At 54.5% G+C, this 24,039-nt stretch overlaps 1 protein-coding gene across 4 annotated transcripts in view; it reads left to right on the forward strand.

The window, feature by feature from the left end:
* The window catches only part of GGT1 (gamma-glutamyltransferase 1), a 40,352-nt gene that overhangs the window by 8,836 nt on the left and 7,477 nt on the right, over positions 1 to 24,039 (forward strand). Inside the window, exons 1-9 of one of the 4 annotated variants that reach the window (XM_009007897.5) lie at positions 5,856 to 6,102; positions 9,186 to 9,254; positions 11,791 to 11,859; positions 12,076 to 12,345; positions 12,906 to 13,076; positions 16,062 to 16,192; positions 16,329 to 16,415; positions 22,499 to 22,691; positions 23,066 to 23,223. In XM_009007897.5, coding sequence (XP_009006145.3) covers positions 12,913 to 13,076; positions 16,062 to 16,192; positions 16,329 to 16,415; positions 22,499 to 22,691; positions 23,066 to 23,223 — 733 coding nt within the window. In that variant the 5' untranslated portion in view covers positions 5,856 to 6,102; positions 9,186 to 9,254; positions 11,791 to 11,859; positions 12,076 to 12,345; positions 12,906 to 12,912. Of the gene's footprint in view, positions 1 to 5,855; positions 6,103 to 9,185; positions 9,255 to 11,787; positions 11,860 to 12,075; positions 12,346 to 12,905; positions 13,077 to 16,061; positions 16,193 to 16,328; positions 16,416 to 22,498; positions 22,692 to 23,065; positions 23,224 to 24,039 lie in introns of those variants that run through there. The other 3 variants (XM_078336127.1, XM_078336124.1, XM_078336132.1) reach the window with 3 other exon arrangements.

Raw genomic sequence — 24,039 nt, forward strand, 5'->3', positions numbered from 1 at the left:
GGTAAGGACTGGAAGACTCCCAAGCACAGAAGCTTCTGTCCTGGTGGAGCTGGACACATATATGAGTTGGTTTTTTTTTTTTTTTTTTGCTCCGGCTGGAATACATTGGCACTATCTCAGCTCACTGCAACCTCTTCCTCCCGTGCTCAAGTGATCCTCCCACCTCAGCCTCCCATGTAGTTGGGACTTCAGTCATGTGCCACCACGCCCAGCTAATTTTTTTTTTATTTCTGTAGAGACGGGGTCTCTCTCTGTTGCCCAGGCTGGTTTTCAACTCCTAGGCTCAAGCCATCCATCTACCTCACCCTCCCAAAGTGCTGGGATTATAGATGTAAGCCACTGCTGGCCGTGGATGGGTTGTTGTTGTGTTTCTTTTTTAGTTTTTTTTTTTGAGGTGGAGTTTTGCTCTTGTTGCCCAGGCTGGAGTGTAATGGCACAATCTCAGCTCACTGCAACCTCTGCCTCGCGGGTTCAAGCAATTCTGCCTCAGCCTCGTGAGTTGCTGGGATTACAGGCATGTGCCGCTGTGCCCGGCTAATTTTATATTTTCAGTAGAGACAGGGTTTCTCCATGTTGGTCAGGCTGGTCTCAAACTCCCGACCTCAGGTGGTTGGCCTGCCTTGGCCTCCCAAAGTGCTGGGATTACAGGCATGAGCCACTGCCCCTGGCCGTGGATGAGCTCCTGTTCACCTTTCTGTCAGTCTCCACATGTAGTTCCCCAAACCCTGTCCTCTTAGGCTTAAAAAAAAGAATTAATTAAAAAATTAAAGACAGGGTCTCACTATGTTGCCCAGGCTGGTCTTGAACTCCTGGTCTCAAGTGATCCACCCACCTCATCCTCCCATAGTGCTAGGATTACAAGATTAGAGAGGCCTGCTGTCAGGTGGCTAGGTAGATTCCGAGTAAGTCTGAGAAGATGCATTTTAGTAAAAACAGCTAACCACCTGACAGCTGGCATCCATCCATTCATCGAAGATTGTTGGGCACAGTGGATACTGTGGAGAAGGCAGCAGTAGCAAGCAGCTGGCCTGCCAAGTGGGGTTCAGTGCCAGAGGGCTTCAGGAGGAGGTAGCATTGTGGTTGGGGTCTGAAGAGTGCCTCAGGCCATGACAATGGAGCCAGTGCAAAGTCACAAAGACCAGGAAGGAGCAAGATGGAAGGACAGTTCATATCCAGGTGCCCCCCTCCAAAAAAAAAGAGAGAGAAAAGGACAAGCGCCAGCAAGGTAGGACAAGGGGGTCTTTGGAGTGTTTTTTTTTCCCAGTGGGGCAGGGGCATGCTCAGATTTGTATGCTGAGCACCGGGGCTGCAGTAGGGAAACAGCAGAGGGGCTGGGACCTGTGATTGGTAGTCTCTCGGTGAGAGGACTGGCCCATGGGGGCTGGCCATCAGGTGAGGTTGGGAACAGGGTGTAGAGGTAGGAGCAGCTGGACAGGACCACTGACAGCGTGGGTATCTTGGGCTGCCACGTCCTACAGACTGTTTGTGGCCATCTTGGGCTGCCAAGATAGCCATGCTATCAGTGGCTGGGGTTGCGTTTGAACCCAGGGACTCTATGGCCCATGCCTCTGCCATCCTGCCTCTGAGTTTGGGGGTTGGACTTGGTCCATCAAGGGCCAGACCAGTCCTGCTGTGGGGTGGCCACACCGGGCTAGACTCTGGCTGCCCTGCCACTGGTTGGAAGTCTGGGGAGGAAGCTGCTTAGCTACCTGGTGTGTCTGAAACGTTAGTCAGTGGGGCACAGACTGGTCAGTGAGATCAGTCCTGAGCCCAGCATCCAAGAAGTGAAGGAGGTCCAGAAGGTGCTGCTAAGAGGTGGTGGGAGGTCCCCAAAAGCCCAGGTGAGAGCATGATGTGCATGGAAAGGGCTGGGCAGTTCTGGCATCAGTGAAGTCACAGGGGGCTGTGGGTGAACAGGTGGGCTTGGGCGTGCCACCATGGAGGCCTTGAGACAGCAACGCTCTCCCAGAGACCAGGCCATGGGATGCTGAGGCTTGGACAGTCTTCCTCCACCCCCACCCCACTCTTGGAGCTCCCAGACACTGCAGATAATTACCAGTTGATGTGATAAATACTACCTGTGGAGGGTGCCGTGGGCAGGGAGGACAGGGCGGCCAGGAGGGGGCTCCTTTGGGCCCTTGCTCTGAGCTGCTCATCAGGAAAGGAGAGAAGCTGCTGTGGGCACAGTGTCAGAGCCTGGTCAGACCTGTGAGGCCTCAAAGTAGTGGGTGCTTCCTACAGACTATGCGTGGCCATCTCAGTGAGTCCACCCAGGAACTCTTCCAGTTATCCCTGCTCTCCAGGTAGGAAACTGAGGCCAGGAAGGGAAAGGCTGCCAAGATACCCACGCTATCAGTGGCTGGGGTTGCATTTGAACCCAGGGACTCTAGGGCCCATGCCTCTGCCATCCTGCCTCTGAGTTTGGGAGTTGGACTTGGTCCATCAAGGGCCAGGCTGCAGGGCACTCTGGGGCACTCCCAGGCATTAACGAGCTGGCAGTTCTGAGAGCCCACACACTTGGCCATGCTCCAGCCTGTGTCCTCACATCTAAGGTGGGTAATGGAATAGCAAATGCTGTAAATGGCATTTGCTGGGGCATAGGCCAGGCTCTGGGGGCACAGGAGCTCTGCCCATGCCCACAGTTGGCCTGTATTTTGCCTCCCTCCATCACAACTGCATGACACCAGCCCTTTCTTTCTTTTTCTTTTCTTTTCTTTTTTTTTGAGAGGAGTCTTGCTCTGTTGCCCAGGCTGGAGTGCAGTGGCGCAGTCTCAGCTCAGTGCAACCTCCACCTCCCAGGTTCAAGCAATTCTCCTGCCTCAGCCTCCCAAATAGTTGGGATTACAGGCATGCACCATCATGCCCAGCTAATTTTCTTATTTTTAGTAGAGACAGTTTCTCTATGTTGGTCAGGCTGGTCTTGAACTCCTGACCTTGTGATCCACCTGCCTTGGCTTCCCAAAGTGCTGGGATTACAGGCATAAGCCACCACACCTGGCTTTTTTTTTTTTTTTTTTTTTTGAGATGGAGTCTCACTCTAGCCCAGGCTGAAATGCAGTGGCACAATCTTGGCTCACTGCAACCTCTGCCTCTGGGTTCAAGTGATTCTCCTGAGTAGCTGGGACTACAGGCACGTGCCACTGCACTCAGCTAATTTTGTATTTTTAGTAGAGACGGGGTATTACCATGTTGGTCAGGCTGGTCTTGAACTCTTGACCTCAGGTGATCCGACCCCTCAGCCTTCCAAAGGGGTGGGATTACAGACGTGAGCCACCGCGTCCGGCCAACACCAGCCCTTTCATTGAACTGAAGTCTTCCTTCCGTCCCTTCAGTGTGGTCTTCTTGGCTCAGAGGGGCTGTGGCCAGGTACCGGATCTGGGGTGGCCCCTGCTTCTCTGCTCTGTGGCCTTAGACAGTGGGCAGAATCTGAGGCCAGGCACACCTGAAGCAGGTGGACTGTCACAACCTACAGCAGGTGTTACAGAGGCAAAGTGGGGCTTAATGCTGGGAAGAACTTTCAAACCAAACACAGTCCCGCTGTCTTTGGAGATAGTGAGCTCCCCATGGGGGAAGGTGTGCAAGCTGACCTCTCTGGGATGCTGGAAGATCGAGACCAAATATTTGAGATTCTGTGATCCTGATATTGACTCAAATGCTATGATGCTTGGATTTGAAGTCAGTTTCATTTAGCCAGTTTACCAAGTGTCTCCTTGGTGCAGGACTCCAGGGGACACAAAACGTCTTGGATAATATTGGGTTTCTGGCTCCCAGGGGGTCCTGAGATGTCGCTCCAGTGGTTCTGGAGTATGGGCCAGGCATGGCTTACATCTGGATCTATCTGCATCGCTCACTCATTGAGAGGCTCATGACTGCAGTTCGGGATGTCACGCCCTCATGCACCTCCCCACCCTGCCCCACCATGGCCCTCACCCTGATCCCCTCAGGGCACGAGGCTTTCTGGGTGATTCCTGGTACTCAGTGTGGTCGGCTTCCTGGACCTGACAGTGGCGTGGGGCAGCATGAGACACCAGTTACAGGAAGAGGTTTGCACAGTCTTCCTGGTGTGGCACACTCAGGCAGTTCCCTTCCTGTCTCAGGTTGCAGATTCCTATGCCAGGAGCTCCCTTCTTGCCCCAGATACAGAGGTGGAGCAGATCCCAACTTATTGAAACAGACAGGGCTTTGGAGGCCATGGTGGGCTCATTTCTCAGAGGGGCAGTCTGGGTGGATGCTGAGCCAGGTGCTGGACTATCCCTTTGAGCCTCCTGTCTGGCCAAGGCCCCGAGGCACTGTGGGCTGCTGGTGCCAGCACACAGGGGTGATAAGGAGATGAAAGTCACTGGGATGGTAGGGTGGCACCTGCCCCGGGCTGTGTTGGCAGCTGCCCCTGGCTGGAAGCCAGCTTGGCCCTGGAACCCTTCTCAGGGAACAAGAACACAGAGAGCCAGCTCAGCCAGCCTCCACCTCACACCCCAATCAGCACTCCCTTCTTCCCAGGACCCCTGCCCTCTGCCCAGATCCTGGAACCGGCCAAGGAGCTAATGGACACCCACCAGGGTCTTAATGAGTGAGCCAAGGTTAATGGTTACTGGATCCAGTGACATATTCACCAGCCTCCCAGGGCTCTCAAAGTCCAGACTGACCTGGCCTTGAAGGACTTAGCTCAGCCACCTCCTTTTCCAGCCTTGACACCTCAGGGCTTAGTGAGGGCTTAGGGTGGTCAAGAGGTCCCCTGTAGCCCTCACCGCCTGGAAAAGCCTCCAGTTCCTGGCCCTCAGGCTCAGGTGGTTCTTTCAACCTAGCAGGTCCTCCCCAAATCCAATCCCAGCTTAGGCTGGATTCCCAAGGCCCCTATTCTGGTACCTGCCCCCCACTAGGGCTCTCCCCGCTAGGCTGACAATACTGTCTCATGCCCAGCCAGGTCAGGGCTCCTTGAGAGAAGAATCTGGAGGGGCCAGGATTAGATGGGACAATGAATGATGGAATAAAATAATGAATTTAAGTGTGTGCCTTGCTAAGAGTGACAATTCTGGCAGAATGAGACCATGTGTGGACCTCAATCTGAGGGCTGAGAGGCTTGGGCCTGCCAGCCCTGTGGGGGCACCCACCCCATCTCGTTGAATGTGCCAGAGCAGGTGAGGGCATGATGGATGGAAGGGCCTCATCCCCCTGCTTCCACTGCCTGGGGTCCTCTGTCAGCCTGCCTGCTCAGACCCCTGAAATTGGGGGTTGAGGAAGGACCCTTCTGAATCATGTGACTCCCTTCAGTCCAGGTGACAAGCGTCCTTGGAGTGACAGCCCCTAAGGCCCCACCTATAGCCCTGAAAGTTGGGGAGAGGGCCTGTTAGGAGAGGCCTCCCCTGCCCTGGGGTTGTAGAGGTAATCTAGGCTCCTCAGACCTTGCGGGGCCTCAGATGCCTACAACTCCAGCCCCTCCTGACATGGGCATCTGGCTGCACCCCAGCTCTGTGGCCCTATCTCCCAGGGAACCTTTAGTCTAATCTGCCTCCCGCTGAATCCCGGCCTTATTCAGCCCCACCGAGGCCTTCAGAGCTCAGGTCTCTCATTCAGGGTTTGAGACCCCACCTGGCTCAGAGAGACCTGCAGCCGTCCCAGATCACACAGCCCCAGGGATGGGACCAGGAGCCAGCCCTTGTCCCACCTGGAGCAGTTCCTGTGCCTTTAAAGCCTTCCCCTCCCCCTGCCCCCAGGCCTCTTGAGCGAGGGAGAGGGGAGGAGCTGGGTCACAGCTGGAAATCTTAGCTAGGTTTTGGTGTGTTGAGGGACGACCCGCCCAGGAGTCACGTGAGCCAGGGAGTGAGGGCCTCTGGCTGTGCCCCAGCGCTGTGTGACCCAGAGGCACCACTCACCCTCTCTGAGCTGCTGGACATCATAGGTGGGGAAGCTCAGACCAGGGGACTCCCAGGAGTGTCTGGAGGCCTGAGTTCCATTCCCAGCTCTGCCATATGCTTGCTGTGCCCTAGAGGAGTTTCTCTTCCTCTCCGAGCCTCGGTCTGTGTGCCTGTGCAGTGGGAGCGAGTTGCACTTTAGGGTGAAGGAGGCAAGACTCGTGTGGGCACATCCTGCAGGAAGATCTCACAGGTGGGCAGAGCCCTGGGTTCTTTATCCGACTGGGTCTGGACTGGGGGCCTCTATTTCTTGGCTGATAAGTGGGTTTGAGAGAGGTATGCGGGTGGGTGAAGGAGGGCTGGGGCAGTCACCTGACTTAGGTGAAGAAGCCCTTGAGAGAGGCGTGGCTTCTTGGAATTAAGGGAGAAGAGTGCAGCATGGAGAAACTGAGGTCTGGGAGGATCTGGCAGCCCTGAGTGGGGGTGGGGGTCAGCTCTGGAGTAGAGAGCCAGAGCTGCGAGGGGTTGGGGGACACTGTGTCCTTGGGCCATGCTTGCCCCACTCCTGGGCTCTGTGGCTGTAGATTGCGGTGGAGCAGGGTGGGTTGTGCAAGGGGTCATTGCCCAACTCCAGGGGGCATCCGCCATCTCTCAGCTATTTATATAGAGAGCTATAGAGTTCTTCCGATGTTTTCCGGCAGGTAGTGGCTATTATATCTTACTGAAGGGGTGCTTTTTTCTAATTCTCAACTCTGTGCCGCAAGGGTGAACAGTGTGGGAGACGGATTCCAACCCCAGGTCTGGTCAGTAAGCGTCTGGTCCAGGGATACACACGGGCCTGGGGAAGCCGCAGAGATCTGTGCGTTCTCATACCCAGGGATAGTGATTCCATGCTAGAGACTGGCAGTTTTGGGAGTGGTGGGTCTCGGGCTCACCTGCAGGTCTGCAATCTTCTGGGGCCAGCTGACATTGGTAAATATCTTTTGTCTAAGCTTGTTTCCTGCCTGTGAATGGGTTGGGGCTGTGCTCTGGTTTCACCCTTGTGGCTCTGGGGTTGTAGTGACAAAGCCATCGAGCTGGGTTGGAGGATTAACTGGCAAGCTTCAGACTGGCTGCAGTACTACCTCTTCATATGCCCCTCTCTGCTGCGCCCTGCAGAGCTGCTCTGCTCAGCCTCGATTCGGCTCAGCTGTGTGTGTGTGTATGTGCCTGCACATGTGTTTGAAGTGGGTGGTACTGACATCAGAGTCAGTGTCTCTGAGTGAGTGAGGCTTGCATATTTCTGGGGACAGGGAACTCACTACCCTATGTGCCCAGGACAAGAGCTGTGGGGTCTGGAGAAGACTTCTAGGCCAGCCCCTGCAGTCTTTCCTCAGGTGACATGGCTTCCCCAGACCCACTCCCCACGAGGTGCCCTCTCCGCATTCAGGAAGGGCTGACTGGGCTAGAATGTGACACACTCAGCATGTGAGGAAAAGCCTCCTTCATTCTGTAGGTCCTATCTCTGTTGATATGGCCTTTGATAAAGTGCCTCCCGTCCTGTCCCCCCTCTCTGGAATCCACAGCTGCTTCCAGACTTCATGTGTGTCTCACTGCAGGCAGCCCTGTCTTCCTAGTTTCTCCAGCCAGGGTTTTCCTTCTGGGGTCAGCTGCGGGGGTCTGGGCCATCCCTTGCCCACTCAGATGTCTTCCTGCCCACCTGCTGCTGTGAACACTACAGGTCTTGTATGCTCTTAGGCAGAGAGGAAACTGCTGAGCAGGCCAGGGCAGAGGACAGAGCCCTGTGGCTCTCCACTCTACACCCCTCCCAGCTGACTGCCGTGGAATGCAGCCACTAAGGCAGGGCCAGATCCCCTGATGTTCCTGTCTGCTGTCTAGCCTTCGGGACAGGTCGCAGGGCCTTGGTTCCTGCCCTGTCATCTTCCCAGTCACCCTGATCTCCACAGGGAGGGGTGCCCAGGGAAAGGGCTGGGTCATAGCACCTCCACCCTAGGGCTATTGAGGATCTCACAGTTGTGTGCCTGGTGGTTTCTGTCCAGAGTCCATTTGAGAGCAGCAGGTGACAGGACAGGCCTATGCTGGCTGTGTGACCCAGGCAGGCAGCAACATTGGGTCAGCCTTCATGTCCCCTTCTGTCAGCTGGGGCAGCCTGGAAGCATGATTGTGGGGCAGGTGTTATGGGCACAGAATAGCCCTCAGGTGGAGGCTGCAGGGGCTCTCCACCACTGCAGGCACAGTAGGCCCAGGAGCAGGGGAGGGAGCCATGACTTGGGGAGCCTCTGGCCCATATCCTCGCAGATGAGGGCCACAGGGGAATGGACAGCAGTGTGCAAGGTCCCCTGGGCTGGGCCCGCAGCTGTTCCTGTTTCTTGGGCTGGTCAGAGACATGCAGTAACTTGGAGTAGTTACCAAGTAGTCAAGCCTACACTGCTGGGCTGCGTGAGCTTGGGCCAGCTCAGGCCCTCTCTGGGCCCTGCCTCTGTGGGCTGTTCAGGTAGTTCCTTGGGCCTGCGGGCTGATGTTTCTGGATGTGCAGCAGAATGGGTATGCACTCAGGGCCTCAGGCCATATTCTCAGACACCTCTTTGGCATTGACAGCAGGGTGTGGTGAGGCCCCTTAGGCTGGGTTCTGGTCTGGTGACAGGGCCACCGCTACTCCACTGCCTCCAGAGCCATCTCTGGGACATTGGCTGTGAGTTCAGATGTTCTGAACAGGGACAGGGAGAGCCAGAGGGGGACCCAGGCTGGGGCTTACTAGAGAGGCTTGTGGGCAGACAGCGCCCTTTGCAGGGAACTGAGTCTGGGAGGGGGGAACCCCTTTCCCCCCACCCCCCCGACCCCACCACAGCACCTCCCACCTGGGACCTTCCCAGGGCTGCATGAACTTTAGTCACCTGGTGACAGGCCGAGTGACCATGCCAAGTCACTGTGAGCCTCCTTGCTGCTGTGACGTCAGCCTCCCCCGTCCTCCCAGCCAGGCTGGACCTCTGGGAGAGGCCTATCTGTCCTGCACCCTGTGCAGACGCCTTCCACTGTCCCCCAGGGCTGCTGTGCATTCCCTTGCTGGCCTGTTGCCCCCTCTGGGACTAGGTAAGCTCATGGGTTCTCTAGTTGCTCCTGCTCCTTCCCTGCCTCAGCTCCTCCTTGGAGGTGCCCACCCCCAGATCCCAGTCTCAGTTGGGAGGCCCCCTGAGGAGCTCTGCAGGGGGCCGCAGGCGTGGCTCTGAGCCGCTCTGGAGAGCGGGGGGGGGGGGGGGGGGGGGGGGGGGGGGGGGGCTTGACCAATTCTGTGGCCGGGACTTTCCCAGGCTGACAAGCCTGTCTCTTCCTCCCCAGAGGGTACAGCCCAGAACTGTCTTCCGAGAAAGAGGTGTTCTCCTGGATTCTCACTGTCCCAGGCCTCAGGTAAGCCCATCAGGGTCACAAGGAAGGGGGTCTGGGTTTGAGGCCAACCATGGCATCTGAACCACTTTCTAGCCTCAGTTTCCCCTTGTGTGTGCCGCTCTCACACTGTGGGTTGGCTTGGACATTCTTTCAGTGAGTCTGGAGAGAACTTAGGGGTGGAGGGATGGGAAATGGAAATCCAGGACCTCAGCAGGGGGTCTTCCTCTGGGCTGGCGACATCTGCCTGTGGGAGGCTGGGCCCACCCTCCCTTGCTGACATGCCGCGGGAGGAGGCAACAGGGCCCAGCACTGCCTACTCCCCTCCCCACAATTCCCAGCAGTCCGATCCTGGCTGGGTGCACCCTGCTTCTCGAGGAGCGTACTTGGGCCTTTGGGTAGACAGATTAACAGACCGGGGAGGCTGGGTTACGGTTGGCCCACCCCATGGTCCTGTTGGGGGGCTTGGCTCATGACCCCAAGCCTGGGAGAGATGAGGTCATGCCCTCCAGGGCATGACCCGGCCCAGTGGATGGGACTGGGGAGCTTCCTTGGTAGAGGGGGCTGTGGTGCTAGGATAGGGGCACCGACCAGGCCAGGCCCCTGCCTCATGACATGTGATGGGAATGTTCTTTTTTTCTGTTTTTGGTTTTTCCTTTTTTATTTTTTGAGATGGAGTTTTAATCTTTTTTTTTTTTTTTTGAGACAGTCTCGCTCTGTCACCCAGGCTGGAGTGCAGTGGTGCAATCTCAGCTCACTGCAACCTCTGCCTCCTGGGTTCAAGCGATTCTCCTGCCTCAGCCTCCTGAGTAGCTGGGATTACAGGTGCATGCCACGACGCTCAGCTAATTTTTTTTTGTACTTTCACTAAAGATGGGGTTTCACCATATTGGTCAGGCTGGTCTTGAACTCCTGAGCTTGTGATCTGCCTGCCTTGGCCTCCCAAAGTGCTGGGATTACAGGCGTGAGCCAGTAGCCACTGTGCCTGACCTGGAGTTTCACTCTTGTTGCCCAGGCTGGAGTGCAGTGGTGTAATCTCAGCTCACTGCATCCTCCGCCTCCTGGTTTCAAGCGATTCTCCTGCCTCAGCTCCTGAGTAGCTGGGATTTACAGGCATGTGCCACCATGCCTAGCTAATTTTTTGTGTTTTTAGTAGAGACGGGGGTTTCACCATGTTGGCCAGGCTGATCTCGAACCCCTGACCTCAGGTGATCCACCTGCCTTGGCCTCCCAAAGTGCTGGAATTACAGGTGTGAGCCACCACACTCAGCCCTGTGATGGAATGTTCTGTATCCATAATGGATGCTGCACATTGCCTGCCCAGCTCCTGAGGCCCCTTGAACCTCTAGGTATGGCTGTCTCTGTCAGGAACCCTTAACCCTGACCTGGACTCCCTGCTGGGACCCAGGGTGTTTGGTGGCCAGAGGGCTGTCAGGCCTGGCGAAGGGTGTGAGCATGGAGGAGACAGGGCCTGTTCCACAGTGGGACAAACAGAGCCCTCTAGCTACTTTCTGGGAGACTGAAGGGCAGGTGCTGTTGGAAGGATGGAGTGCAGGCAGGGGCTGGCAGGGAGTTCAGGTCAGAAACAGGTGGTGCCTGGATTCAGGCTATGGTGGCCAGGGTGGGGATGATGGGCTGCTTTGGACTCTGTGGGGGATGTGGGTGGTGGGCTGCCACATGGCCACTGCCAGGCCCCTCTGCTCTTGGTGTCTGCGTCCAGGGCTGGGAGGAGTCAAATGTATCACACAGCTGGGAGCAGTGGCTCATATTTGTAATCCCAGCACTTTGGAAGGCTGAGGTGGGCAGACCACGAGGTCAGGAGATGGAGACCATCCTGGCCAACATGGTGAAACCCCATCTCTATAAAAATACAAAAATTAGCCAGGCATAGTGGTGCACCCCTGTAGTCCCAGCTACTCAGGAGGCTGAGGCAGGAGAATTGCTTGAATCCAGAAGGCGGAGGTTACATTGAGCTGAGATTGTGCCACTGCACTGCAGCCTAGGCGAAAGAATGAGACTATCTCAAAAAAAAAAGTGTCACACTATTGGCCCCATGCCCACCAAGCCTGGGGAAGGGAATGCCCTTCCATGATGGTGTTTGGATGTCCCCTGTGTAAGGAGGGCACAGGGACTCCATTCCTAGACCACCTCTGGGACACTGTGTCTGGCTCCAAGATCCAGACAGGCTGCACTGGGACAGGATGGAGCAGACAGAGGGAGCCCAGCTTGGGGCTCATTGGAGGGGTTTGCTGGCAGACACTGCCCTTTGTGGGGAACTGAGTGTGGGAGAGGGAACCCCCACCTCTGTCACCACATCCCTCTTCCCTGTTGGGGTAATACCTGTCACCTACTGCCACAGCCATGAGACTTCGCAAGGGTCACTGCCATCCCTCACTGCACAGCCCAGAATGGGTCCACAGGGGACATATCAGGCAGCAGGAGACTTGTGCCACTCAGGCCTCCTGGGGTGTCCCCAGTGCAGCCATGATGATATTTGCAGCCACCATTCACCGAGCCCTTCCCGTAGTTTAACCTACCCTATTCACAACTCTCCTAGCAGCAAGGCAAGCGAGGTGCTACTGTCAGCCAGGCTGGACCGTTAAGTTATTTGCCTGAGGCCCCACGGCAGGTGAGTGGCAAGTCCAGCCTCAGAGCAGGGAAGGCTGGCTCTGCCCCCTGGGCCCCCTTTGCCATGCTCACCACATGCACATCCTGGGCTTGTGCAGGAATGCCCTGTCCCCTCTCTGCCCTTCCCTGTATAGAACCCTCTTTGGGCTGTGCCTGGGAAACATGCTGGGAGAATTCTTGGAAACAAGTGTGTTACTGATAGACTCTTTGTCTCCAGACTTCCACTGGAGGCTGAGAAAGGCAGAAGGAGGTCACATCGAGTCCCCCAGAAAGGACTGGGCTACTCATGCTTCTGGTAACCACCCTTGATCTTCAGGAGAACGAGAAGGCTGCCTGACCAGTGAGTCTCTGAAGAAGATTCTGTGACTACAGGCTCCTGCAGAGTGTGAGGGAGACCCAGTGATATCCTCAGCTGTTTCCACCAAATCCTTCCTTCTTTTGTGGCCAACTCCTCAGGCAAGGCAGGGGCCCCGTCTGCTGGTGGATGGTAAGTCCTGGCCCTGTGGCTGCAAATCTGCTGATTTCAGGGGAAGACTGTGGGGTGCTCCCATTGTGGGCACTATGGAAGCTGAACCCCATGCTCCAGGTGGAGTGAAGGGCTCTCAGGGGCTCCTGGACAGTGCCAGGCTCTGGGCTGAGGTGGGGGACACAGGAGAAACCAGGCCAGGCCTGTCCTTACGGGAGCTTCTCGCTAAGCAGTGAAGCTTAGCACTGTGAGGAGGTAGGCAAGGCCTTGCAGAAAGAGGGGTGTGGAGGTCTGGGGGCTCCCAGGAAGGGCCCCTGCTGGAGATGGGGGTCTTACCAGGATGGGCTCTGAAGATAAGCAGGGAGGATTTGGGAGGGCAGTGATGAGGCCCGGAGCTCCTGGCAGAAGGCATGGCCTGGGCAAAGGTCTGGGGGCCGGACGGCCTGCACGTGTTCTGGGAGGCGGGAAGGAGACACAGGGCTTGTGTTTCTGAGGCCCTACGTTAGACTGTGCCCTGTTAGGGAGGGGCCAGGGAGTGCCTGAGGCCAGGCCTGACCCTGCTCCTTACCCCGTGGGTGTAGCAGAGCCATGAAGAAGCAGTTAGTGGTGCTGGGCCTGCTGGCCGTGGTCCTGGTGCTGGTCATTATTGGCCTCTGTCTCTGGCTGCCCTCCACCTCCAAGGAACCTGCCAACCACGTGTACTCTAGGGCTGCCGTGGCTGCGGATGCCAAGCGCTGCTCGGAGATTGGGAGGTGAGCGGGACAGGGCATGGGGGCATGGGCCCTGGAAACTGGGCAAGCCAACCTGGGCAATACTTTTGCTCCTCTGAGACTCTGTTTCCCCACATGTAAGCAGGCTGCCTGGACATAGGGTGTCCCATGTGCATAGAGCTACCTGTTCTTTGCTTGGGCTCTCAGTATGCTCTAGGAAGGGGATGGTGACCCCGAGAGCAGGATGTGGGTCTCCTAGAGTCCAGCAGGGACCCTTTTCTCAGTTTTAAGAGTTTCTGTCTCTTTAGATAAACTCCACTGTTTTGTGGTTTGGTTGTTACTTTTTTTGCTTTTTATTTTTATTATTTATTTATTTTCAGACAGAGTCTCGCTCTGTCGCCCAGGCTGGAGTGCAGTGGCGCAATCTCAGTCCACTGCAACCTCCGTCTCCCAAGTTCAAGCGATTCTCATGCCTCAGTCTCCCAAGTAGCTGGGATTACAGGTGTGTGCCACTACACCCAGCTAATTTTTGTGTGTGTGTGTGTGTTTTCTGAGACAGAGTCTTGCCTTGTCACCCAGGCTGGGGTGTAGTGGTACGATCTTGGCTCACTGCAACCTCCACCTCCCAGGTTCAAGTGATTCTCCTGCCTCAGTCTCCCGAGTAGCTGGGACTACAGGCATGTACCACCTCGCCCCGCTAATTTTTGTATTTTTAGTGGAGATGGGGTTTCATTATGTTGGCCAGGCTCGTCTTGAACTCCTGACCTTGTGATTCACCCACCTCGGCTTCCCAAAGTGCTGGGATAACAGGCGTGAGCCACCATGCCTGGCCTAATTTTTGTGTTTTTAATAGAGATAGGGTTTCACCTTGTTGGCCAGGCAGGTCTTGAACTCTTGACCTCAGCTGATCCACCCATCTCAGCCTCCCAAAGTGCTGGGATTACAAGTGTGAGCCATTGTGCCCAGCTTATTTCTCTTTTTAAAAGTGGGGCCTTACTCTGTCACCCAGGCTGGAGTATAGGGTAGTGATCATAGCCCACTGCAGCCTCAAACTCTTGGGTTTAAGTGATCCTCCTGCCTCAGCTTCCTAAAGAACTGGGATTAGAGGTGTGAGCTGTGGTCTCTACTGTTTTATTCTTTTAGACTCATTTCATGTTATATGCAAAGATCAGTTCCCTCTTAAAGACTTAAACAGAAAAAATGTTATGTTTTTGCTTTTTTGAGACAGGGTCTTGTTCTGTTGCCCAGGCTGGAGTGCAGTGGCGTGATCATAGCTCACTGCAGCCTTGAACTCTTGGGCTCAAGCGATCCTTCCACTTCAGCCTCCTGAGTAGCGAAGACTACAGGTGTGCATCACACCTGACTAATTTAAAAAGACTGTTGTGTAGAGATGAGGTCTCATTATATTGCTCGGGTCTTGAACTTCTGGTCTTGAACTCCTGCCCTCAAGTGATCCTCCACCTTGGCCTCCCAAAGTGCTGAGATTACAGGTGTAAGCCACCATCCCCAGCCAGAAAAAAAGTTATTAATAAAATATAACAGTTTCCATTTTTGTCCCAATTATAAAAGTCATATACATTTGTTTGCTTGAAAAAGAGGAAACTAAGCTACTGGCTGGGCACAGTGGCTCATGCCTGTAATTCCAGCACTTTGGGAGGCCGAGGTGGTGGATCACCTGAGGTTGGAAGTTCGAGACCAGCCTGACCAGCATGGAAAACCTCTGTCTCTACTGAAAACAAAAAATTAGCTGGGCGTGGTGGTGCATGCCTGTAATTCCATGTACATGGGAGGCTGAGGCAGGAGAATCACTTGAACCTGGGAGGTGGAGGTTGCTGTGAGCCGCAATTACACCATTGCACTCCAGCCTGGGCAACAAGAGCGAAACTCCGTCTCAAAAACAAAAAAGAAAAAGAGGAAACTGGCTGGGTGCAGTGGTTCACCCTGTAATCCCAGCACTTTGGGAGGCCAAGGCGGCAACTGAGTGAAACTCCGTCTCAGAAAAAAAAAAAGAAAAAGAGGAAAACTGTGATCCCACTACTTTGGGAGGTTGAGGCGGGAAAATTGCTTGAGCCCATGAGTTCGAGACCAACCTGGGCAACATAGGGAGACCCTGTCTCTACAAAAAAGACAAAAAATTGCCAAGTGTGGTGGTTCATACCTATAGTCCCAGCTACTCAGGAGGCTGAAGTGGGAGGATTGCTTGAACCCAGGAGGTCAAGGCTTCATTGAGCCGTGACCGTGCCACTGCACTTCATCCTCGGTGACAAAGTGAGACCCTGTCTCATAAAACAAAGGCCAGGCACAGTGGCTCACACTTGTAATCCCAGCACTTTGGGAGGCCAAGGTGGGGATCACTTGAGCCCAGGAGTTCTTGGACAGCCTGGGCAACATGGCAAAACCCCATCTCTACAAAAAGAAAAAAAAAAAACAGAACAGCCAGGCACAGTGGCTCATGTCTGTAAACCCAGCACTTTGGGAAGCTGAGGTGGGCATATCACAAGGTCAGGAGTTCGAGACCAATCTGGCCAACATAGTGAAATCCCATCTCTACTAAAAAATATAATAAATTAGCCAGGTATGGTGGTATGCACCTGTAATCACAGTTACTTGAGAGGCTGAGGCAGGAGAATTACATGAACCTGGGAAGTGGAGGTTACAGTGATCTGAGATCATGCCATTGCACTCCAGCCTGGGCGACAGTGCGAGACTCTGTCTCAAAAAAACAAAACAAACAAAAAATTTTCCACGTGTGGTGGCATGTCCCCATAGTCCCAGATGCTTGGGAAACTGAGGTGGGAGGGTCAGTTGGGTCCAGGAGGTTGAGGCTGCAGTGATCTGAGATCACACCACTGCACTCCTGCCTGGGCAACAGAGCAAGACTCTGTCTCAAAAGAAAATAAAACAGAAATCTGAAAACTCAAATGGACTTCTCTTCCATCCTCCTTTGGGGAGATGGGCGGCAGGGTGTGTAAGCAGGGCCAGGATGGAAGCCTGCAGGTTCTCACCCCTTCATGTACCATATGGCAGGGACGCACTGCGGGACGGCGGCTCTGCGGTGGACGCAGCCATTGCCGCCCTGTTGTGCTTAGGGCTCATGAACGCCCACAGCATGGGCATTGGGGGCGGCCTGTCCCTTACCATCTACAGCAGCAGCACTCGTGAGTACTTCTGGGAGGGGTGAGGGAGAGGGGTCGGGGGTATGGGTTGGGCAGAGGCACAGCTGGGGGGACCCTTGGGCTCATGCGGCATGGAAGGTTTGGGTGAGTCTGCCTGCCTACCTGCTTCTCCTTCTAGGAAAAGCTGAGGTCATCAATGCCCGCGAGGTGGCCCCCAGGCTGGCCTTTCCTACCATGTTCAACAGCTCCGAACAGTCCCAGGAGGGTAAGCCGCCTGCAGGCTTGGGGCGTGGGTGCAGAGCTGCCCGAACCAAGGGGCAGGGGCCTTGCTCACCAGAGCCTGGCCTTGTCAGGGTCCAAGGGCAGTTCTAGCACCCCTCATCCCTTCCTGGCTCCATAGCACCCTCCCACAATGAGTTGTCAGGACCATCATCACCAGAGTCAAGGACTGGGAGCTTCTGTTATTTCTCCCAAGGCCTGGCCACCCTGTGCAGCACATGAAGAGAATAATTATTACACTAACAGCCCTCATGGACCAGGGCTCACTGGGGCCCACACTCTGTTCCATGCTTTTCACCCATGAGCGCCTCATACCCTTCCCTGCTCCTTTGGGGTGGGGGATGCTGTGTGGATTCCTATTTTACACATGGGGATGCTGAGGCCCAGAGAGGTCATGCAAATCAGCTGAGGTCACACAGCTGGTAGGTGGAAGCTAAAACTGAACCCAGGCTCTCTATACCCTGCCTTTTTAACGGGCATCCTATTCAGTTCATTCATTTGTTCATTTGTGGGGATAGCACTCTAGAGCATGAGGTGTGAGGTGTGGGGATAGCACTCTAGAGCATGAGGTGTGAGGTGTGGGGATAGCATTCTAGAGTGTGAGGTGTGAAGTGGAATTTCTCTCTTTTTTTTTGAGACGGAGTCTTGCTCTGTTGCTAGGCTGGAGTGCAGTGACATGATCTTGGTTCATGGCAACCTCTGCTTCCCAGGTTCAAGCGATTCTCCTGCCTCAGCCTCCTGAGTAGCTGGAACTACAGGTGTGCACCACCACATCTGGCTAATTTATATATATATTTTTGGTTTTTGTTTTTTGTTTTGAGATGGAGTTTCGCTCCTGTTACTCAGGCTGAAGTGCAATGGCACAATCTCGGCTCACCGCAACCTCTGCCTCCTGGGTTCAAGCAATTCTCCTGCCTCAACCTCCCGAGTAGCTGGGATTACAGGTGTGCACCACTATGCCAGGCTAATTTTTTTTTTGTTTTTTGTATTTTTTTGAGCTGGAGTTTCGCTCTTGTTACCAGGCTGGAGTGCAATGGCGCGATCTCCGCTCACCACAACCTCTGCCTCCTGAGTTCAATTCTCCTGCCTCAGCCTCCCGAGTAGCTGGGACTACAGGCGTGCGCCACCATGCCCAGCTAATTTTTGTATTTTTAGTAGAGACAAGGTTTCACCTTGTTGACCAGGATGGTCTCGATCTCTTGACCTCGTGATCCACCCACCTTGGCCTCCCATAATTTTCTATTTTTAGTAGAGACGGGGTTTCACCATGTTGGCCAGGATGGTCTCAATCTCTTGACCTCATGATCTGCCTGCCTCAGCCTCCCAAAGTGCTGGGATTACAGATGTGAGCCACCGAACCCGGCCAGAGTCTCTCTTTTCTAATCTGGTCTTAGTGGAGAGGAGGCCCCCAAATTCCCCAGGTACCTGAAGGGAAGCCACTGTCTACCCAGGGCACAGCTCAAAGGAGGCAGAATGGATTGTGGGATAAAGGTTGGAGGATGGATGGGCTCAACAGCTCACTCCTGTAATCCTAGCACTTTGCGAGGCCAAGTCAGGAGGATCCCATGAGCCCAGGAGTTTGAGACTGGCCTGGCAACATAGCAAGTCTCCGTCTCTATAAAAAATGGGAAAAAAAATTAGCCAGGCATGGTGGTCCCAGCTACTCGGGAGGCTGAGGTGGGAGGATCACTTGAGCCCAGGAGGTTGAGGCTGCAGTGAGCCATGATTGTATCACTACACTGTAGCTTGGGCAACAAAGCAAGACCCTGTCTTAAAAAAAAAAAAAAATGGCTGGCAGGGTGGTTCATGTCTGTAATCCCAGCAAATTGGGAGGCTGAGGTGGGTGGATCACTTGGAGTCAGGAGTTCATGACCAGCCTGGGCCAACATAGGGAAACCCTGTCTCAACTAAAAATACAACAATTAGCTGGGCATGGTGGCATGTACCTGTAATCCCAGCTACTTGAGAGGCTGAGGCAGGAAAATTGCTTGAACCCAGGAGGTGGATGTTGCAGTGAGTGAGCCGAGATCACACCAGTGCACTCCAGCCTGGGCAACAAGAGCGAAACTTCGTCTCAAAAAAAAAAAAAAGTTGGAGGATGGAGGGGCAGGGCACAGTCACCATAGCAAGTCTTACACCTCAGGTGGGGGTCCTGGGTGGTGCCCCTTGGAGTCCTCTGCAACATACTCAGTCTTTGATTTTTTTTTTTTAATGCTCATTGAGAAACTCAGCATCTGTAGACATGAAGATGCTCAGGGTAAGAGAAATTGAGGGAATCATATGTTTGGCACCTTGTGGACACAGAATCATTTCTGTAACTAGAACATACTGAGCGTCTCTTAAAGCATCAGGTGCTGTTCCTGAAGCTAGAGTGAAAAACAAAGACGGCAGATGAAATCTGTGACACTCCAGGTGGGAGGAGAAACTAGGCAGGTTGGGGTGTGCTACGGGCTGTGGAAAAGCAGACCTTCCCGGGCATGCTGCCTTACGCACTTTGGGAGGCTGAGGCAGGTGGATCACGAAGTCAGGAGTTCGAGACCAGCCTGCCCAAAATGGTGAAACCCCATCTCTACTAAAAATACAAAAAATTAGCTGGGACCAGGTGTGGTGGCGCATGCCTGTAATCCCAGCACTTTGGGAGGCTGAGGTGGGCAGATCACAAAGTCAGGAGTTCAAAACCACCTGGCCAACATGGTGAAAACCTGTCTCTACTAAAGATACAAAAAATTAGCTGGGCGTGGTGGTGCACACCTGTAATCCCAGCCACTCAGGAGGCTGAGGCAGGAGAATTACTTGAATCTGGGAGGAGGAGGTTGCAGTGAGCTGAGATTGCTCCACTGCACTCCAGCCTAGGAGACAAAGCAAGACTCCACCTCAAAAACAAAACAAAACAAAACAAAACAAAACAGATCTGGAGTGCCTCAAGATGTGGGACTCTATGAAGGGTGACCTAATCAGGGAAGGGGACATCTGAGCAAAGACACAGAGGCAGAAATGGGGTCAGGGGAGCTGTACAGTGTCTGGGGGGAAGACCTAGTGATCCAGATGTGATGGGCAGGGACAGAGCCCTGTGGGGAGCTGGGGAGGCTGAGAGTAACCGCCCAGGTTGTGTGGGATGTCTTAGGTCTTGGTGAAACCCTGCCGCTCATCTGAGGGAAGTGGGGCCCGTGGAGTATGTGAGTGGAGGGGGATGGATCTGGCCTATGGACCCCTTGGCTTGCTGTGTAAGGGGCAGAGAGCATGCTAGGACCTGTCCAGAGGTCACTGCAGTAATGCGTGGAGACGGTGGTGGGAAGTGGCCGATGCTGGATGGACACACTTGGAAGTGGAGCCTGTGGATTCGAGGACAGATTGGGTGTGATGCTTGTGTAGGGAGTCCCAGAGGACCCCAGATCTTTTATCTGTACATGGATTGATGGGGTGACCCTAATGGAGACAGTCAGGGCTCTCAGGAAGCAGGTCTGAGTGGACACTCAGGAGCTCGGTTTTGGACACATTTATGTTTGAGATGCCCCTTTCCTTTCCCTTTCCTTTCCTTTTTTTTCCTTTTCTTTTTTGAGATGGTTTTACTCTTGTTGCCCAGGCTGAAGTGCAGTGGTGCAATCTCAGCTCACCGCAACCTCCACCTCCTGGGTTCAAGCAATTCTCCTGCCTCAGCCTCCTGAGTAGCTGGGATTGCAGGCATGTGCCACCATGCCTGGCTAATTTTGTCTTTTTAGTAGAGATGGGGTTTCTCCTTGTTGGTCAGGCTGGTCTTGAACTCCCGACCTCAGGTGATCTGCCCACCTCAGCCTCCCAAAGTGCTGGGATTACAAGTGTGAGCCACTGTGCCTGGCCTAAAATGCTTTTTTTGAGTAGGCAGGTAGATACTCGGGTCTGGCAATCAGAGGAGCAGTCAGGCCAGCTGGTAAATTCAGGAGTTGTTAGTGCATAAATGGAGGCTGAAGCTCAGTTGTCAGGCAGACCAGCAGGAGAGAGAGCAGAGAGCAGGAGCTAGGATGGCAGGCAGGGGAGACTCGGGTGGAGCCAGGTGCTGGGATGCAGGGCTGGCTTGCAGGGAGAGTGATGAACCCAGCAAAGCTGAGAGGAGGCACTGGGTCTGGCAGTGTGGGGGTCGCTGGAGAGCTTGGCCAGTGTGGTGGCATGAGAGCCTGATTGGCTTGAGGTCAGAAGAAGATCGTTTTTCTGATATTGATACAATATTTCACATATTTATGGGTATATGTGAGTGTTTGTTACGTGCATAGAGTGTCTAATGATCGAGACAGGGTACTTGGGGGCTCCATCATCTTGAGTATTTATTATTTCTGGGTATTAGCCTCATAGTCCTCTCTTCTAGTTACTTTGAAATCTATAAAATCCTGTTGCTAAGTATCATCCCCTGGTCTGTCAGCAAACATTAGAACTTCCGCTGTCTAACTGCAAGGTGGAAGGAACTGTGTGCTGGGTGTCAGACCTCCCAGGACATATGTGCAGCTTCGAGGAATTGAAACCACTGGCTCTTGGAAACATGCCAGGCCTCAGGGTGGGAGAGGTAGTTCTAGGGCAGTAGCCGCCAAGCCTGGGAGCAGCCAAATGGCCCCCATCATCTCTGGTGAGAGCAGGAGAATACCTGGGGGTAGAGGCCATAGTTGTACCTTTCTGGGCAAAGGGTGGTGTCTGTAGTGTCCATATGGGCAGTGGGGCTCGGGGATGAGCAGGCCCAGGGGTCTGTTTCCAGTTACCTCCTCGAAAGTCAGAACCGGAAGGCAAAACCCCTTAGAGGCTGGATATATCTGTAATCCCAGCACTTTGGGAGGCTGAGGTGGGAGGATCGCTTGAGGCCAGGAGTTTGAGACCAGCCTGACAACAAAGTGATACCCATGTCTCTGCAAAAAATTTTTCAGATTACGCCAGGTGCAGTGGCTTATGCCTGTAATCCTAGCACTTTGGGAGGCTGAGGAGGGTGGATCACCTAAGGTTAGGAGTTCGAGACCAGCCTGACCAACCTGGTGAAACTGAAAATACAAGAATACACAAAAATATCTACTAAAAATACAAAAATTAGCTGGGTGTGGTGGCATGTGCTTGTAATTCCAGTTACTTGGGAGGCTGAGGCAGGAGACTCGCTTGAACCTGGGAGGTGGAGGTTGAAGTGAGCCGAGATTGTGCCACTGCATTCCAGCCTGGTGACAGAGTGAGACTCCATCTCAAAAAACCAAACAAACAAAAACCCTTATAATTGGATGGGAGAGGGGACAGGACAGAGATTAAGGCTCAGGTCTTGCTTCTGGGGCAGTAGAAAAGAGGAAGGGTGCCCTTTCTTGGGGCTGGCCGGGTCTGGAGGGTGGCCTGTGCTTGAACTGGGTCAGGGCGGGACCTGCTCTTTCTTTAGCACATTCTGGTAGAGCCCATGAGTCTTACAGGATAAGGCCTTGTGGTCGGCGAGACGGGAGGGGGTCTGGCTTGGCACAGTATTTCAGACATACAGGCACCTGCACAGAGAGACACCTAATCCTGGGACAGCAAAACCTACCTCCGTGCTGCCGCTTCCCCTCCTGCGACCTCATCAGACGTCCCTGATCCATGTGCACTCCTGCCTGCTGAGCCCAGACATGACCTTAAAAATCCCCTTCTTGGTCAAGAGATCGAGACCATCTGGGCCAACATGATGAAAACCCCATCTCTACTAAAAATACAAAAATTAGCCAGGTGTGGTGGCTCGTACCTATAGTCTCAGCTACTTGGGAGGCTGAAGCAGGAGAATCCTTTGAACCCTCCCTGGTGGAGGTTGCACTCCAGCCTGGTGACAGAGCGAGATTCCGTCTTCTGCTGGACATGCTGGTTCATGCCTGTAATCTCAGCTACTCAGGAGGCTGAGGTGGGAGGATTACTTGAGTTCAGGAATTTGAGACCAGGCTGGGCAAGATGGCAAGACCCCATCTCAAAACAGAAAAAAAAAAAAATCTTTCCTCCTAAACCTCATTGCCCCAACTGTAAAACGAGTCAGGGAATGTGCCTGGGATGCCGCCTTCGAGAGATTCCCATGTCCGTCATTCAGGGCCGCTAACTGTGGCTCTCTCTCCCCAGGGGGGCTGTCGGTGGCAGTGCCTGGAGAGATCCGAGGCTATGAGCTGGCGCATCAGCGGCATGGGCGGCTGCCCTGGGCTCGCCTCTTCCAGCCCAGCATCCAGCTGGCCCGCCAGGGCTTCCCTGTGGGCAAGGGCTTGGCGGCAGCTCTGGAAAACAAGCGGGCCGTCATAGAGAAGCAGCCTGTCTTGTGGTATGTCTGTGGGTGTGGCCCCTGACACAGGCAGAGCCCCCACAGCCCAAGGCCCCTACGGTCCCCGAGCGGCAGTGGAATGGCCCTCTGCCTTCGGAACCCTGCATAAGTAATGGGATGAGGAGGTACAGACACTTCCCACCATGTGTGGGGATGCATTCTGAGCCTGGGGTCTCAGTGGCCACTGTGGTCGGCCATGTGTCCTGAGTGGCAGGGCCACTAGGAGGCTGGCAGGATGAGCGCTGAGTGATGGAGCCACCCACCTGTGATAGGCACTGCCCCAGCTCTCTTCCGTTCCCGTGTGGTCGGGTGGGGGTGGCAGTCTAACTGAGTCTACCCCGCCTTCTGCCTCACGTGAGCTCCCCCTGCCCCAGTGAGGTGTTCTGCCGGGATGGAAAGGTGCTTCGGGAGGGGGAGAGACTGACCCTGCCGCAGCTGGCTGACACCTACGAGACGCTGGCCATCGAGGGCGCCCAGGCCTTCTACAACGGCAGCCTCACGGCCCAGATTGTGAAGGACATCCAGGCGGCCGGTGAGTGGGTACCCTCAGGGGCCTGGGTGAGGAACCTTGCATTGGAAACCCTCAGCTGGGGCCCAGAGCCCTGCGGTCCTCCCATCCTCCCTGAGCCTGCAGGAATTTCCTGGTCAGTGGCTGGCCATGTGAATCCATAGCTCTTGGTATGTCAAAGCCAAGAGAGGCCATGCAGTCCAGGAGAGCAAGTCCCTGGTGGGGTAAATGCAGGCAAGAGCCAGGGCTAGGGAAGCACTAGAATACAATCTGAAGATCCAGGAGGACTTCTTGGAGAAGGAGGTGGCTGGGCTGCAGATAACTTCATTAGGCAGAGAGGAAGGGATTCCCAGCAGAGGAACAGCTGGGCTAAGGCCCAGAGAGAGGGGTCTTTGATTCACCAGGAGGGTCCCAAGGGATGAGGGTCACCTTGCTAGAGGCATGGGGAAGGGACTTTGTAGGGCAGGGGTCCGGCGCTTGGATGTGGCTTTCTTCAGGTAATTCTTGTCACTGTTTCATGGAGGAGGGTGATTAGCATGTTGACCTGTACCACTGAGGCTGGAAACTGGCATGCCAATATCCTGTCTGTCTGGAGTTGACTCCGGGAAAATTAAGAGACTCCCTCCCTCCCATTCCCTAACCATTCATCATGAGAAGAGGCTAAGCAGCAGGGATACCAGAGCAGGAATTCTCCCCTTAGAAACCCTCTGAGCTGGGCACGATGGTGCACGCCTGTAATCCCAGCACTTTGGGAGGCCAAGGTGGGTGGATCATCTGAGGTCAGGAGTTCAAGGACAGCCTGGCCAACATGGTGAACCCCCATCTCTACTAAGAATACAA

Source organism: Callithrix jacchus, chromosome 1 (assembly GCF_049354715.1).
Source record: "Callithrix jacchus isolate 240 chromosome 1, calJac240_pri, whole genome shotgun sequence".
Classification (NCBI taxonomy): Eukaryota; Metazoa; Chordata; class Mammalia; order Primates; family Cebidae; genus Callithrix; species Callithrix jacchus.